General features: G+C 37.8%; 1 protein-coding gene across 1 annotated transcript; it reads right to left on the bottom strand.

Moving 5' to 3' along the window:
- Nucleotides 1-5,663: 5,663 nt before the first annotated feature.
- On the bottom strand, nt 5,664-11,632 carry LOC104241376 (polyadenylate-binding protein RBP47). Its single transcript, XM_009796314.2, has 6 exons — nt 11,040-11,632; nt 8,858-9,335; nt 8,220-8,302; nt 7,977-8,107; nt 6,377-6,473; nt 5,664-6,055 (listed from the first exon to the last, which is right to left on the bottom strand). Exons 1-6 carry the CDS (start codon nt 11,373-11,375, stop codon nt 5,885-5,887), a joined length of 1,296 nt encoding a protein of 431 aa, XP_009794616.1. The 5' UTR covers nt 11,376-11,632; the 3' UTR covers nt 5,664-5,884.
- Nucleotides 11,633-17,356: the final 5,724 nt, after the last annotated feature.

The following is a 17,356-nucleotide window of genomic DNA, read 5'->3' as shown; positions in this document are numbered from 1 at the left end:
CAGTTAGTAAATTTTTATACGATTTTGGTCCTCTTACGTTCATTAAGAGCAATCTAATAAAGTATCTTCTCCTTCAGTTGGATGACATATTACAACTCTACCAATAGCAAATCCTTGTTGGCGACATGACCACATTTTGTATGTTGTGGACCAAACAAAATGTTTTGGAAATTCTCAATATAATAAATTCAAATTCATAGCATCTTCGTATTCGCTGTTCATTGTAAAAAATTCAGTTAACATTGTTTTTTTAATCGCAGGATTATTTACGATTCTATTAATATTATCTGTATTTTTTAAGGAAACAATTTGTTTTCCATCAAGATGGAGTTGAAGATAGTATACATTTGGAATCATTTCACTGATAGGAAAAGAGAATATGCGCCACGCAGCCTCAGGTGGTGCCACCCATCTAGCAGATTGATATTCCTTTATTTCATCTACTTCTATGTTCGCATCGATAAGATGTATGTGAAATGTAATTTTATCATGTTCCTTGCAAATATATTTGTAAATGTACTTAACAACTTTAATATCAGAGCAAATCTCCACATTTATATGGCAATTAAATTTACTAAGTAAGAATGGATTGTAGGAAATAACCCATGAATTATCAAAAAATTGTCCTCTAATCTCCACACATTTTCCCGTGTTTCGTCTTTTATAAATAGGATATGAATTTTTTCCTTTAGTTGTCTGTTCAGCAAACTCTTTTGGAAACTTGAATTTACATTGACCGTTTTTTTTCTTCATATAGGGACTTGTTGGATTTAATTGAACGCAAGGACCATGTAGCATGTATTGTGTAACGAGCTTAAATAAAGCAGAGTTTCTTTTAGGATCTGGTAATTCAGCATAAACAAATTTATCATACGCTTCTTGAGTCAATAGTTTGTATTTTTCATCGAGTATAATAAGAAAATGAGCATGCGGAAGTCCCCATTTTTGGAATTCTACAGTGTACATAAAGGCAACAACTTTACCAAATATTTGTCTTTTTAGTATATCTTTTTTACGTTCTTCTAGTTTGGCTTGAAATATTCGGCTAACTAAATCGGGTCTATTTTGGGCCTCATCTGTCGACAATAAGTTTTCTTGAATTTCAGGCCAAGAAGGGTTGCATGTCATAGTTAGAAATATATCGGGTATTCCAAAACGTTGTACTAATGCAATAGTATCCATATATCGGCGACGCATATCTCTTGGTCCTCCTGTAAAGCTAAGTGGAAGTATTCTATTTTTACCTACCTATGAGCCTTCTCTCTCGCCGCGACTTAAAAGATCTAAAAGTCCAGCTAATACGTCCATTCTGAATAAGTCTTGATTGAAAAAAGCGAAATCTAATCTTTGAGTTTCAACTTTTATCCATTCATCTACAACATATTGTTGTAATAATCTTCCTGAATGTAAGATTATATTTTCATCATCTCTAATTTGGAGTTGATAACAATAGTATTCATGGCAAGAAACGGTTTCTCTTTTTCGTTTGCCTTTTTGCATCACCTCAGCTTCCATGTCAAGCAATCCATCAATTGAAGTCATATTGGTTACACTTGGCAATTCTTCGTATTCACAATACAGATATGTTCTAGAAGGGGTAGCTGATGGCTTAAGTTTTCGAATACCACAATACCAACCATTTTGACCGTAGGGGAACAGTAATGGATATTGCAATGGGTCATAACATCCGTAATAATAATTTACCAGCTGGCTTCTATAACTTTTTGTATATATTCGGATATGTGGAGTAGGGATACAATTATTGGTATCTTGTTCTACCCATATTCCTGCCACTTCCGACGTAGTTGGTAGATTGTATATTCGTTGATCTAGACCAGCATCACACTTAAGCGCAATGTAGAAATTTGATAATTGGGGGATATTTATTAAGGATTTCAAAAACGTAGAGTAAGGATTGATTTTTAATATTTTTATTAAATTTTTCACAGTACACTCGTTCAATTTATTGGAACATGCACTCGTTCAATTTATTGGAACATGCACTCGTTCAATTTATTGGAACATGCCATTCGATTGCTCACTTCATTTTCATTATCATAGAAATATAATTGTAGATTTTTTCCTTTTTCATTACTTGGTATCAAGTCATTTATGAAATGATACATTTGTCCCTGAACTCGAAACGTGTAAATACCTTTATACCTCTTTGCCAGCTCTTTGTCATAGCTTACTCCCAGGGATATGAACGCAAATATATTATTGTATGTTCTTATGTAGGTTCGAAAATGCTTTGATTCTTCAGTATTTCCTAGATATAGATATCTTAACTCTTGCGGTACTTGATGTGAAATTAGCTTAACAGTGCCTTTACGACAACAGAATGCCGGTGGTTCGTATTCAAATTTTTTGGCTCCGCAAAATTTACATTTTGGAATAGTCTTTAACATAACATAATCAGTTGATGTTTGGATTGTTGTTGTCTCTTCAATATATTGTTCATGATTTGTATTAGATGTAGATCCTAGGATACAACAATAATAAGTATAACCATATAATTTAATAGTTATAAATGCATACATGTATTTATAATTGCATATACCATCAAGAAATGACAATCTAGCTCTCTAACCTGTTTCATATATTGAATGTCCCACAAAAGGAAGATACTGCTCGCTTGAAATATTAGCACCTATAGAAAATGATGCATTAGTGGAGCTCTTAATTAGCGAGCAAGCAGGACGTTGCCGGCCGCTTGTTTCAGCTTTATTTGCTCGTGCTCGCGCTAGGAGAGCCTCCTTTTTATCGTCTTGCATCATTTTGTATAATTCGCGTCGTCTAGTCTTCTTGTCAGCATGTATTTTTTCCGAGTTGTCAATTTTATGGTTTTTACTCGACATTTCACTCGTCTACTTCCTGAATGGGAAATATCACGTACATATTACATTACCGAATGTAAACAAATCCACATATGGAATAGCCCAAAAGCTGCACATAGTATGTATGCTTACATTTTTTAGAAAAACCCACGTAAAAACGTACAATATCTATAAATAGATAAGCAGACATTAGAAAATTTACCTTCTGGTTTAAGTGGTACTGCATAACAAAAGTAGAACACAGCCACAATAGATCACAAGAACTGCAATGACAAAGAGAATAAATTGTCATGCACAACAAAGCCGAAAAAGCAAAGAACAAATAGAGGTCTCATATTAAACTTTGTATACATATGGTAACAAAATAAATAGACTTGAAGCAGTAATTATTAAAGAATACGCATTTTATAAAACATAAGACCACGGATCCATAGACCTATCAAAATAACTTTGAAACCAAAAATAATTCATTCAATATATATGTGATGAATGACATAGCTAGAAGCACACAGAATTACAATCAAAAGGAAAAGCTTTTCCATTCTAATAATGAGATAGAAATAGATAACAAAAACTAATATTAGCTCTGAAGTTTCCTGAGAAATAACTCAAACAAAAACAAAATCATTCATGCTTAAGTAATTCCACTCTAATTATAATCTTAAACTCCTCAAACTCCTTAAATTTTCAGCAACACCTATCAAATGACTATTATCAACATCAAAAAGCAATCTTAAATCAAACTTCTGTAAATTAGTACAACATTTGCTTTGACTCAAGAAATGAAGCAACCCCTCTTTACTGCCACCAATTTTAACAAAACCCCATCAACAATTGCTCTACAAGTTCTTAATTCCATTGTTTATACTACAAAGGCGAATGAGTAATGACTTTCTTAAACCAGAAGAAGATGCATATTTGAACACTGTTCTTGTACCAGAAACTATCCCACCAATCGCATTCACTGCTTCTTTTGTTCTCAACAGGAACAATGTTAATGGATTTGTTTTGCTTGTTTTTTGTGTTTGATTTTCTTAAACTTCTTTGAATCTTTCTTCCTCTTCTTTATGTTTTGCACTGGTCAAACTCTAAAACTCAACTTAAATAGATAATAGGAGTAACTTTTATCAGTGTATAATGTTAACATATTTAGATTCATTCTTTTACTTTGGAAAGTTGAGCAACTTTAGTTTTTTTTCTTGGCTAATGACAACACGAGATCTAATATTCCAATTCATAACGAACTGACCAACTCTTCGTATCACTTACCAAACGGAGAAAGTTTTGTTTCCTCATTTCTTCTCTAGGAACAACAATAGATTTTAAGGAGTTGAGATAGGTGACTGCTGCTACAAGCTTTGTTTTCTCTTTTCTTTCAAATGAAGTCGGACAATTTTTCGCTCTAGCGACTCTTTGTGCTGCCTTTCACAGCTTTTCAGTTTCAAAATTAGCTAAACAAGAAGCTTGGATTTCATAGATTACTTAAAGCTCAATTGACTATACTACCCAGTTAATGAATTTTAACATGAACTGAACTATTTCAAAGGTAAAATTTATATTAATATTTGCCTTTAATAGTCTATTTAAAGTGTCATCAGTTCATAGAAAAACACATGACATAGCATCATAGTCTAATTTGACTAGTAGCTACATAGCATCAAAGAACATCAAATACAACAGATGGTAACAAAATAAATAGACTTGAAGCAGTAATTAATAAAAAATACTCGTTTTATAAAACATAAGACCACCGATTCAAACTTATGATACAACTTAACTATTTTTTTATGCATCACAAGATGCAAATATTCATTAGTAGAGTTCGACACCAGGCCACTGGCTATGAAATTGAGAAGCATGGAACGAACCCAACAAACACATGAAAAGGGAAAAAAATGAGTAAAAACGAAGAAGAAAATTGCGAAGAGATTGAAAGAAAACCATGTTGCTATCATCGTACAAATATATCACTGCTTCTTATGTGCACCAGCACGTGCGCATGCGCACACACAGAGGTACTTGAGATTAGGACAAGATGAAGAGATTGAAAACAATAAATGATCGGAGGAATCTACGATGACTGAGATTGTAACAGAGACAGTAAACTGAGAAAGCGAAGAAAGAAACGGAGGCGAAGGAAGGCGCCAGAATATTTCTTGAAGTACACACAGAGAAGCGTATCCATTCTTGTACTTTGCAGACACCAAAAAATCAACTGATTTCTAAAGTTTAACAAACATAATTTGTTTTCTTGATTTCAATTCATCTCCGGAAAAAAAAATCCCAATTTCATCCATCAAACCCTAACTCGAAAACCTGTAATTAATTCACTCTGTTCTAATGAATTTAAAACAAAAAAGGAGAAAGATATAGAAAACAATAAAATTCATATTAAGTAATAAGAAAAGCACCTGCACAAGTTGAAGACATGAGGAAGATGAAGATATCTGAAGCTCTGTAAATTGTGATGTACACAAATCGAATAAAACCCACCTCTGTAATAACGTAAATGCTACACGTAGTAGTTGGGTAGATGGAAAAGGCACGTATACAGATAAGCTCAAAAGTCTAACCCTCAAACAAAACTTAAATCACCCATAAGCAAGCATGTCGAAACTCTTTCTCTTCTAAAGAAGAGAATGCTGAACAATGACATAAAGAGAAATCGATTACGAAGGCATTTCTAGTAAGACAGGCAGATCAAACAGGATTGATGAAATGGAGAACTTATGGCGTATGTGGTTCAGCATGAACCTGGCCAGTTGGTTTTGTGAAGTCTATCAAAAAAAAAAAAAATTGATGCAGAGACAGAGACAGACAAAGAGATGGAAAAAAGCAGTAGAAAAATCGAAGTTCACCAATCATTCTAAGTTTAGGTTTAACATATCTTGGACTCACTAAGCATAAAATAAATCCAGCTACAAAATTCTCATCAAACACTATATGCTTTAAGCTTATAAGTCAAATATAAATTTGATCCCCCAAAGTAGAAGAAGAGAGAGCAGAGCTATGGCAATCTCTCATTTAGCAGCAGAGTCCACTAGAGATCAGCTAACAGGCTGCTGGTGATTCCCGTATCCATTAGAGGATGCTCCGTAAGCTGCTCCAGTAGCATACATGCCAGAATCCTGATTTTGCGATGCGCCATATCCATATCCTCCATAATTTTGCCTTCCATTATAACCCCCATTCCATTGACTACCAGAATCAGTTCTCATCTGCAAAAGTAGAGAACAAATAAATGGGTTGTAGAAGACATATTTGTACCACAAGGACAAATAAAGGTGAAAGCTTTTGTAGAAAATTAGAGATCATTCTGTGAACGAGGTTGACTTTTGGAAAGGTTGCATTGTAGGACATTTGATCATTTTGGAAAAAGGGTCGAATTTTAAAAGGTCACAGACTGATCAGATCACCTGCCTTGTCATTTAACTGTTCTATTGGGAAAGCAGGCTGATTTCTCTTTTCCCTTTTTAAAAAAATCCTTTTATTGATCAAGACTTGATATTTTCCGTTAAGAATATTCCTGTAGGAAATACCTGCTTGTTTGCTGGACTTCGCCCCCAGGAAAGACGAACTGCCTGCTTGCCAATTATTGCTCCACTTAATTTCTGTATCGCTTCCTGTGCAGAGCTCCTACGGAACATAAATACCCAGAAGGTAGTCAAGCATGCTGCCTTGTTTTTAAATATTACAAGAAAGATCAATTTCACTAATTGCGCCAACAAGGTACAGGTATGTACAGCAAAAAGATCTTTTAATCCGTTAAACATGTAGGAATTGGAAAAGTCAGCAAAAAATATTTACATCTTGATTGTACTGCAAGTTGCACAAAGAATATATCATATTCTGCATGCTGCATTTTAAGGCTTCAGTGTAAGACTACTCTATTTTATAAATTAGCAATAACCTAAAAAATTCATGTCTTTTCCCAGTTTAACTGCCTAGGTTTACTACGGTACTCTGGCAGTATGTTCAGTTTTATCTGTTCATAAGATTTGGTTTTCACTAACAATTGTATTCCCTTTCAAGCAAGTTACACGGGACACTTAGGGCAGTTTCAAAATTCATGTCTTAACCAAAAAAGGAAAGAGCTCTCATATTCAAAAAAGTTTTTCTTCTACTTACATACAAATTTCTACTTTCACTCGGAATCCAAAAGGAAATTTACCATCTAGCAGTGAACCTTGTGGCCCGACGGATAAAGTGAGAGCCCCAATAACTTTTTCATATTGATAAGAAATTCAAAGGCCAGTTGCTAATAGTCTATTGTTGCTCGCACACTAAAGTTAGCAACAGAAGATGGTGGTGATGAGATTTGCTGTGTTAAAGTTACTTTGAAAGAAGGAACTTAATAGAACCTTGCAGAAGGAGCTTACTGAGATAGAAGAAAGGAAAGAAATATATGTGCAAATATAAGAGCAAAAATGAAGCTGAGTTGATAACTGTCAACAGCAAGGAAGAACCAACGCAGTATTGGATGGTTGCGGAAAAAACAAAAAAAAGGGTAGATAAAGCAACCAGCTTTACAAATAATAAGTTGGCAGAATGTAAGGTTAAATGATGGACCAATAGGAAACAGACTCTAACTTCACAATCTTATCAAATATAAAAAAATGAGACTCATATTCCGTCAAAAACAGCAATTGCACACAATTTATACAACATTTTATCCTCAGATCATATTTGTGTTCAGTCCTAGGCAACTTTTCAAAAATCAAAAACCAAACCACACATCTTTTTAACTCAATATCTAGGATTAATCCTCCTACTTGTTGCAATTACCTTTCCTTTTTCAGTCGTTCTCTAGCTGAAGGTCTATCGAAAACAGTGTCTTAGCCCTTCCGGGGGTAGGGGTAAGGCTGCGTGCATCTTACCCTCCCAGCCCCCACTTGTGGGAAACTACTGGATTTGTTGTTGTTGTTGTATCTAGGATTAATCCATTTATTTAAATGGTACACTATCAAATGAGATTAAATGCTGAAAAATACTGAATTTATCTACCAATCAGTCTCCATGCCTCAATACTCGTAACATCAGTTCTCTCACTCTCAATGTCTCAGACAATGATACACTAATAAAAAGTTCACAGGCTACTTAACTACGTTGATTTTCATGTCAAGCAATATAGCTAATTACCTGTCAGAAAATTGTACAAAACCACATCCTTTTCCAGCAGGTATTTTCACGGAGACCACTTCTCCAAACTGATTAAAGGATTGCCTAAGTTCCTCATCAGTGACTTCAGAATCAAGTCCTCCAACAAAAATCTACCATAAATAAAAGTTAGAAGAAACCAACTATTTTTCTATAAGTATTAGTTGATTAAAGAGTCAAGTAACTAACATATGACCAACTTCCACAAGAAAAAGAAGCACTTACTGTAGTGTTTGATGAATCACCATCAGACTGGGATCCATGGGTTGCAGCACCATTTGATGCATATCCACCAGATAATATCACAGCTGAACAATTAGAATAAGAAGTTCCGGCTTCAATAGAAAAGTTGAACATGACATTTAAAATATGATGAAACTGCTAGCACATAGGTAAGAATTATCTGGTCACAATAAACTACAAGAAGAAAATCAAGCTCAATAAATCTAGCAAAATTTTGTGCATCCAGGCTTTCTCACAGGTTAAAAAAAAAATTACTGCCTTGCTCTAAACAACATATATCACATTATGTTTTTCAAGCATCAATTGGACTAACTTCTGGATTGAAATGGAAAATGATCTGACTCGAATTTTTTTTTATTCGTAGTTTTTTCAATTTTTTGGAAAAGATAAAATTCGAACATTTAAGAAGTAAAAAAAAAAAAAAAAAAAAAAGATTCCACAAGATGCAGCAATGTTAAAGAATCTTTAAAACGCTTTGGTGAAAAGTATGTCCATTTGAATCTTGAAAGCAGAAGTCATTTAATATGGATGACAAGATTATAAACAGCATACATTGATGGTCATCTGATGCCACTATATTTAGTTTGCTAAATGGCTTGCCGGGGAACAATATCACGTACCTTGGGAAGAATATTGTTGCTGTGCTGATGGTTTCTTTGGGGTTGCAACACCAATACGCATGGCCCTGCTGGAACAATATACACCATTCATCTCGGTCATGGCCCGAGACCTCTCGCTTTCATCACCAAACCTTACAAAGCCATAGCCTTTTGAGTGGCCTGTGTTTGCATCTACTACTACTTTTGCACCTTTAAGAGATGGATATCTACTAGCAAACGTGTCACGCAACATTGTATCAGTAACATCAGAAGCCAAATCTCCTACAAAAATCGAGAAATCAGAACCAGTTTCTGCACGCTTTTCACCAGTGCTAAAGCCTGCCCAGTTTAAACGGAAGGGTTGCTCTGCACTTGGCATCATAGTGCCATTGTAGCTCTGTAGCACTTTCTCCGCTGCTGCGTGAGTATTGAACTCAACAAATCCATAACGCTCTGATTGACCAGTCTGCTTGTTTCGAATAATTTTCACAGAAATAACCTGCATGACATATGACCCATGGTCAGGTAATGTTACAGAGTGCACGCTTAAATTGCAAACTAATAATCAACTATTGCACTCTATATGAGTAGTGATGTATAAGCTTGAACAAGATACGCTTGAGATAATTTTATTTCAACCACAAAATAAAAGGTTCCCAAGATTACAGTCATAGGAAGGGCTAGGGAACTCTAGAAAAGAAAAGCAAAACTTGCTAGAGTTCTTTAAATGCAGCTGGTCCAATTTCATGTCCATCTCTAATCTCTGTTTTGAGAAAGGATAAGCTTTTTGGCATCCGCATTTACTCCCATTCTCTAGTGTTTTACCAATGAACAAGCTAAGATCAAAGCTTCTTGCTTCAAGTTTAGTAGCTATAACAATATCACCAACCTCTGTCACAAATAATCTTAAAACAAGAACTACAACTAATACATCAGCTGAAATATTCCCGAAAATTCAAAAACGAAGATATTCTCTCTTCACCGCTTCTCATTCTCTTTCTTCTTTCCTTCACTTCTTCACTCTTTTATTTTTTCTATTTTCCCAGAGCTTCATCCTTCCTCGCCATCACGTACCTCCTTGACTTCTTCTTTAAAACATTCTGGCCTTCTTATTATTCTAAGTTCCCTCTAACAATATACTATACACCACACCACCTGAAACAGCTTCCTCTTTCTTTCTGTTTCGTTCTTCGCCTTCTTGCTTCTGACAGATTCTCCTAGAGACTTGCCATTTTGGGCTTCTTATTCTTCTAGCTGTTTCCTGGTAATAAGAATTCTCACAAAGCTAACAATACTTATGTCTCAATCTAGTTAAATTTATCTTTTTAGTGACTCAAATCCCCAAATTCAAACCCAAGGTGAATTGCTACGACAAACTGGATGCCGAGCTAACTACTTGATGATTTCCTTTTAGAATGTACAGTGAGAAGTTAAGGCATGAAAACTGCATTTTTTCTGTATATTTAAATGCATTTAGAATCCTCTTTATCCCCAACATCTTTGTGTGGGGAGATATTTCTAGCTTCACAAAGACACAAACTAGAATACAATATTTGACTCGAAGTTCTCCACAGTCCACACCAAAAGGAAAAATACCCTAAGGAAAATAGAGGTGACAGGGTCCGAAGGATTCTTCTTTGAATCTCAGACCGCTGCATTGACTCGGATCTCAGTAAAGGTCAATTCTTGTTCGCAAATAACAGCAAGTTAAATAGGGTGAGTTTCTTCACTTTAACCATGATACACGATTTGACACTTCACATTGCTTTTATTTGACTAAAGTCAATAAAGAAATTAATCACGAAAATCAAATACTCCAAACAGCTAACGAACTAGAAATCGATATTTGACCTGGAATCTCCCCTTTTAGATGGCCAAAGGAAAAAAAAAACTAATAAAAATAGAGGCGACACAAGATCCCAAGAATTCTCCTTTGAATCTCAGACCTCTGCATTGACTGAGATCTCCGTAAGGTGAAATCATGTTCGCAACAAATTACAAGTTAAATAGGGTGAGTGAGTTCTTCTTAACTACAATACAGGATTTGGCACTTCACATTACTTATAATTGACTAAAATTAATAAAGCAATGAAATCATGACAATCAAGTACTCAAAACCAGCTGAACAGATATTTAACGAATATACAAGCAGGGAATGCTACGAAACTTGAATGATAGAGATAAATGGAAGAAAAAGGCGAACCTCGCCAGCTTGAGAAAAGCAAGAATGAAGATAACTTTCATCCATCCACTGCTGAAGATCGCCAATCCAGATCGTTTTATTATCTTCAGATGAGCTCTGAATCTGAGTAGGAGACTGCTGCATATTCTGCTGCTGTTGATGTTGTTGATAGTAAGGCATGTATTGCTGACCATACATCATCTGTTGCTGCATCGCCATTGCTGCTGCTGGATACTGCATCGCCATCCATTGCTGCTGATACTGCTGCATCGCCATCCACTGTTGTTGTTGTTGTTGTTGTTGCTGCTGTTGTTGTTGTTGCTGCTGCTGTTGCTGATTCATATCTCCTCCGTTCATTTTTCCCTCCAATTTCACTTATCAATTTTACCACTTCTTCCTCTCTCTCTCTGTCTCTCTCTCTAGTTGCTTCACGCTTTTTGCAAGGAAGTTTTAGAGAGAGAGAACGAATAATGGGTATCTGGGTCACGAGAGAGAGGAAGAAGAAAAGAGGGAGACTAGAACAGAGTCGGCTTACTATATAACGAAGAGAGATACTATGGAGATCTAGGGTCTCTCTCTCGTGCGTAACGACGTTCAATTTTGACCGTCCGATTGAGAAGCGAGGGCTTGAGGGCGGCCGTTGATGAAGAAATTTAGAGACAAGTTGGTTGTGGGACCAACTGATACGCGGTGGCAAACGTGGGTCCCTTTCTTGTCGTAGCTTTTCTTTGAAGTCAAACATTTATCGGCGGTTCGTGACGGCAACCGTCCATTTCGTACATGATATTTTGAGCTAACGTTAAACTGTTGACAGGAGAAATTTAATCATACTTATTGTGTATTAGCTAATTCAATCAACACTTATTTTCAGAACCGCTGTTAGTACTAAACTACAGTTAATTAACACTTATTTTCACTGCAATTTATTACTAGTACTATTCGGTGAAAACATAGGATCCAGACAGTTTTTGCCGTTGAGTGGTATTTTGTATGCATGTTCATGGCCAGCATGTCGTCGCGCATGAGCACATGCTGGTCTTCTGTCCATGTTGACGTGTGAAGATGCGCTGGATTTTACAACTCCGTTCCGTTGTTTTCACGGTTTGGCTTGTGCTCAAAACGGAGTTCAGAATAAGTCTCTTGTTGAAATATTTTTTTCAATTATAGTACTAGATCTTCTGAATTATTATTGCAACTTGGAAATATAAACTTGTCGATTTTTTCCTCGAAAAGAACTGCACAGTCAAAGACATCATCTCATTGGTGTACATTGGATCTAATGGGGGTTCACATTTTCTTCTCAAAAATAGAAAAGTATATATTCGTCAAAAGATAAGGTAACATTTTAGCAACTTATTAGCTTTCTGATTGTATGTAGTAAAAAAATTTATCTTTCTAAGATTGTTGATTCCTTTACGGTCCGTACAAAATAACAACAACAACCTAGTAAAATTCCACAAGTGAAGTCTAGGGAGGGTAGTGTGTATGCAGACCTTACCCCTACTCTGAAGGAGTAGAGAGGCTGCATCCAATAGACCATCGGCTCAAGAAGATGATCAATACAAAGAATAATTATAAGCTCGTTGGCTCTTATTATCAGTTTAAAGCTCATGAGACTCGTATATTTCATTTATGGAGATAAAAAAAATACCTTAGGAAACCAAGGGAGACGATTCATTTAATTGTCTTATTTACTAGGGAAGAATATAGCTGTATAGGTCAAAATCTGACCACAGTAGTCGACTCAGTCGGGATCCCGCCTAAGTGGCGGGATAGCGGGAGACATCACGACCTACTTCAGTCCATGCACCTACAGTGTACGTTAAGTTAAAAACAATACTCAAGTAACAACAAAAAATGTCGCAGTGTGAAGGCACATCAGCCAAAGAATATAGCAAGGGTCCCAGAACTATTTATAGAGGGGGAATTCTCGAAGAGATGGGGGCTTTTTTTTCTCTCTTTGCTTTCTCATGTAATTTCTTTCCAGAAAAGGATGTGAAATGGATCATCCTCTCTGTCTCATGAAAAAAGAAATGATAAACATTAATAAAGATTGATAGCTCTTATTTTATTTTACTCTTTATTTTCTGATTCATTTTCAGATCTGGAGTTTATTACGCTTGACTAAGATTTATCTCATCATTATCATTAATTGCTTTAATAAAAAAGGTTTTGATATCTTTTGGTCAAACAATTTGGTGCTGTCTATGGGGATTTCTTAGTCAAATTTCCTAGTCTCTTCCAGATAAAAAACCGGAAACATAATCACCCACCAAAAAGAGCGGTAAGTAAACCTCACGTGCTAATCTAGATCATGATGCTACATACACGCAGAAGTTACAACCAACATCCTCCCCCACACATCGGGCGGTCCATGAACAAGCTAAGGCGAGCCCAACCCACGCGGAGCTAGAGCATAAAAAAGAGGAGGGAATGAGCTGAATACGGCCACCGAATTTAGAAACCACCACCCATCAACCATTTAAACGCCAAGAAAAGCGAGCAACACTATAAATCTACCCTCATCACCGACTCATCGGATCGGAGTAAGGAAAATATCATTTTGGCTCACCTTCTGTTGTTTGCTTAAATAGGAACACAAGCGTCGCGCGGGCAAGCGAGCAAAGGAACATCTCAACTAGGGAATGGAAAACTACTACAAAATAACCAAAATATCGTCCACCTGACACTTCAATGTCTAGAAAATGACGTCCATTAAGTCGTATTCTCTCTCCCTCACCCAGATGTTGTCCCAATGGGGTTTACCCGAGGAGTTTTGGATCGAGTCGATGAGGGGGACGTCACCGAGTTCAAAGTATAATTCATCGTCCCGCCTGCCAATGACATCTCCAGACCGGAAATCGAAAAGACTAGACAGGGAAACTCCAATATATGCATGAAACGAACGTGAGCAAAATAACAATGTTTTATACCCTTCAGCATTACACTCTCCGATGCAAATAAAATCAAGAAAATCGTGACTCACCCAAGAAACACAGAGGTTGAGCAAAACTAGGACTCCTCCAGAGGATACCCGAAACTCTCCAAAAAAAAACTAGGACTCCTCCAGAGGATACCTGAAACTCTCCACAAAACAGACTGGGACTTATAGCGGGTTAACATTTCGATGAAAGTTAGAAATAACACCCTTAAGGCCAAGGGCCATCGTCAGAGAGAAGAGTTCGACCCAGCTCCAAAGAGAAGAGTTCTACCTCGATTAAATAACGACGGGTTAACATTTCGACGAATGTTCAAAATAACACCCTTAAGGCCAAGGGCCATCATCAAAGAGGAAGAGTTCGACCTAGCTCGAACAACGACGGGTTATCGTTTCGATGAAAGTTTGAAATAACACCCCTAAGGCCAAGGGCCATCGCCAAAGAGAAGAGTTCGACCTCGATCGAACAACGATGGGTTAACATTTTGATGAAAGTTTGAAATAACACCCTTAAGTCCAAGGGACATCGCCAAATAGAAGAGTTCAACCTCGATCGAACAACGACGGGTTAACATTTCGATGAAAGTTCGAAATAACACCCTTAAGGCCAAGGGCCATCGTCAGAGAGAAGAGTTCGATCTAGCTCGAACAACGACGGGTTAACATTTCGACAAAAGTTCAAAATAACACCTTAAGGCCAAGGGCCATTGCCAAAGAGAAGAGTTCAACCTCGATCCAACAAACGACGGGTTAACATTTCGATGAAAGTTCGAAGTAACACCCTTAAGGCCAAGTGCCATCGTCAAAGAGAAGAGTTTGACCTAGCTCGAACAACGACGGGTTAACATTTCGATGAAAGTTAGAAATAACACCCTTAAGGCCAAGGGCCATCGTCAGAGAGAAGAGTTCGACCCAGCTCGAACAATGACGGGTTAACATTTTGATGAAAGTTTGAAATAACACCCTTAAGGCCAAGGTCCATCGCCAAAGAGAAGAGTTCTACCTCGATTAAATAACGACAAGTTAACATTTCGACGAAAGTTCGAATAACACCCTTAAGGCCAAGGGCCATTATCAAAGAGGAAGAGTTCGACCTAGCTCGAACAACGACGGGTTAACGTTTTGATGAAAGTTCGAAATAACACCCTTGAGGCCAAGGGTCATCGCCAAAGAGAAGAGTTCGACCTCGATCGAACAACGACGGGTTAACATTTCGATGAAAGTTTGAAATAATACCCTTAAGGCCTAGGGCCATCGCCAAAGAGAAGGGTTCGCCCTCAATCGAACAACGACAGGTTAACATTTCGATGAAAGTTTGAAATAATACCCTTAAGGCCAAGGGCCATCGTCAGAGAGAAGAGTTCGACCTAGCTCGAACAACGACGGGTTAACATTTCGACGAAAGTTCAAAATAACACCATTAAGGCCAAGGGCCATCGTCAAGGGGGAAGAGTTCGACCTAGTTCGAACAATGACGGGTTAACGTTTCGATGAAAGTTCGAAATAACACCCTTAAGGCCAAGGGCCATCGCCAAAGAGAAGAGTTCGACCTCGATCGAACAATGACGGGTTAACATTTTGATGAAAGTTCGAAATAATACCCTTAAGGCTAAGGGCCATCGCAAAAGAAAAGAGTTCGATCTCGATCGAACAACGACGGGTTAACATTTCGATGAAAGTTCGAAATAACACCCTTAAGGCTAAGGGCCATCGTCAGAGAGAAGAGTTTGACCTCGATCGAACAATGACGGGCTAACATTTCGATGAAAGATCGAAATAACACCCTTAAGGCCAAGAGCCATCGCCAGAGAGAAAAGTTTGGCCTCGATCGAATAACGACGGGTTAACATTTTGACAAAAGCTCAAAATAACATCCATAAGGCCAAGGGCCATCCCCACAAAGAAAATTTCTACCTAGATCGAATCATAATGGGTTAACATTTCGACTAAAGATCGAAATAACACCCTTAAGGCCAAGAGCCATCGCCAAAGAGAAAAGTTCGACCTCGATCGAATAACGACGGGTTAAAATTTCGACAAAAGCTTGAAATAACATCCATAAGGCCAAGGGCCATTGCCACAAAGAAAAGTTCGACCTCGATCGAATCATAATGGGTTAACATTTCGATGACAGTTCGACATAACACCCCTACGGCCAATGGCCATTGCGAAAAGGAAAAGCAACTTTGCCCAAACCAAGGATAGTTTGGTCCCACTCGGACGACCCAAGTCATGACTAACTTCATCCAAAATAATGAATACGTTATAAAATCTCGTTCTGAATCAAGAGCGAATCTGCTCAAAGCAACAAGTCACCTATCGACCTCGCCCAAATAGGCTGATCAAACAGGACTCTATTCGGACTCACACGACGAAGTCTTACTCAGCCCGGCTGAGATTAAATTCCCTAAAAATCAGGAATTCACCATATGGAAATCTGAAATTTCATGCCAAAGTTATGTAAAGCAAAAGAAAGAGAAGTGTGAAAGACATACACCGATGAAGACTTCTTTTTATTTAAAGCAGTTGTGCAAATAGTTGCAGATCACACACGGCTAAAACCGGGCAAGTCCAAAGGAAAATATAACAACAGAAAATACAAAAAAAAATAACTCTTTCACTCGGCGTCATCACCGCCATCCTCCTCATCACCATCTTCAGGAAATCCCTCTTCAGCATCAACATCCTCGTCGGCCTCCGGTGTCGTAGGATCATATCCACAGTTAACATGAGCCTCTCGTACCTTCACTTGCGCTCATTCATATGCAGCCTTAGAAATATTGCATGCTTCCCACAAACTCTTATATATGTCCTGCTAGGCTTCGGCATGTACCCAGAGCTAGTGCAGATGACGGGAAACAACGACGAAGGCAGATTTGACTTGGGCCAACAATTGCGCCTTCTCGGCCTCAAGAGCAGCGACCCGGTCCCCCAAAGTTGAAGCTTCCTGGTCGATTTCACCAATACGTTCTTCGAGCCTCACCTCCCTAAGCGTCATCGTCACCTTCTTAGATTCCTGCTCAGATTGAAGGACGCGGATAGTGTCCTCTAAAGCTGCCTCCATCGCTGAAGCCGACGCCCAAGCACTCTCAATATTTTCCAACTCGAAAACCTTTCTCTCCAACTCGGCTAACTTTCCCATCCATTCCGCACTCATCGCTTCGACCCTAACGACATTCTGATCCATCTTGGATTGCATCGACCGCACTTTCGCCTGAATATGCTCACACTCTACAGCAACCCCTTTACCCAATTCAAGTTCTTCGTCCTTTACACGAAGTTGCTCCTCGAGCTCGCTACTCCTGCGAATAGCCTACATCAGCTCCTGATCCCTCTTCTCCAGTTCCTTACTTAGGGATCGATCACCTGCATTCGCCCTCAGCTGCTTGTGCATCTCATG

The sequence above is a fragment of the Nicotiana sylvestris genome, chromosome 1, assembly GCF_000393655.2.
Source record: "Nicotiana sylvestris chromosome 1, ASM39365v2, whole genome shotgun sequence".
NCBI lineage: Eukaryota > Viridiplantae > Streptophyta > Magnoliopsida > Solanales > Solanaceae > Nicotiana > Nicotiana sylvestris.
This window is presented reverse-complemented; position numbering and strand designations above follow the sequence as displayed.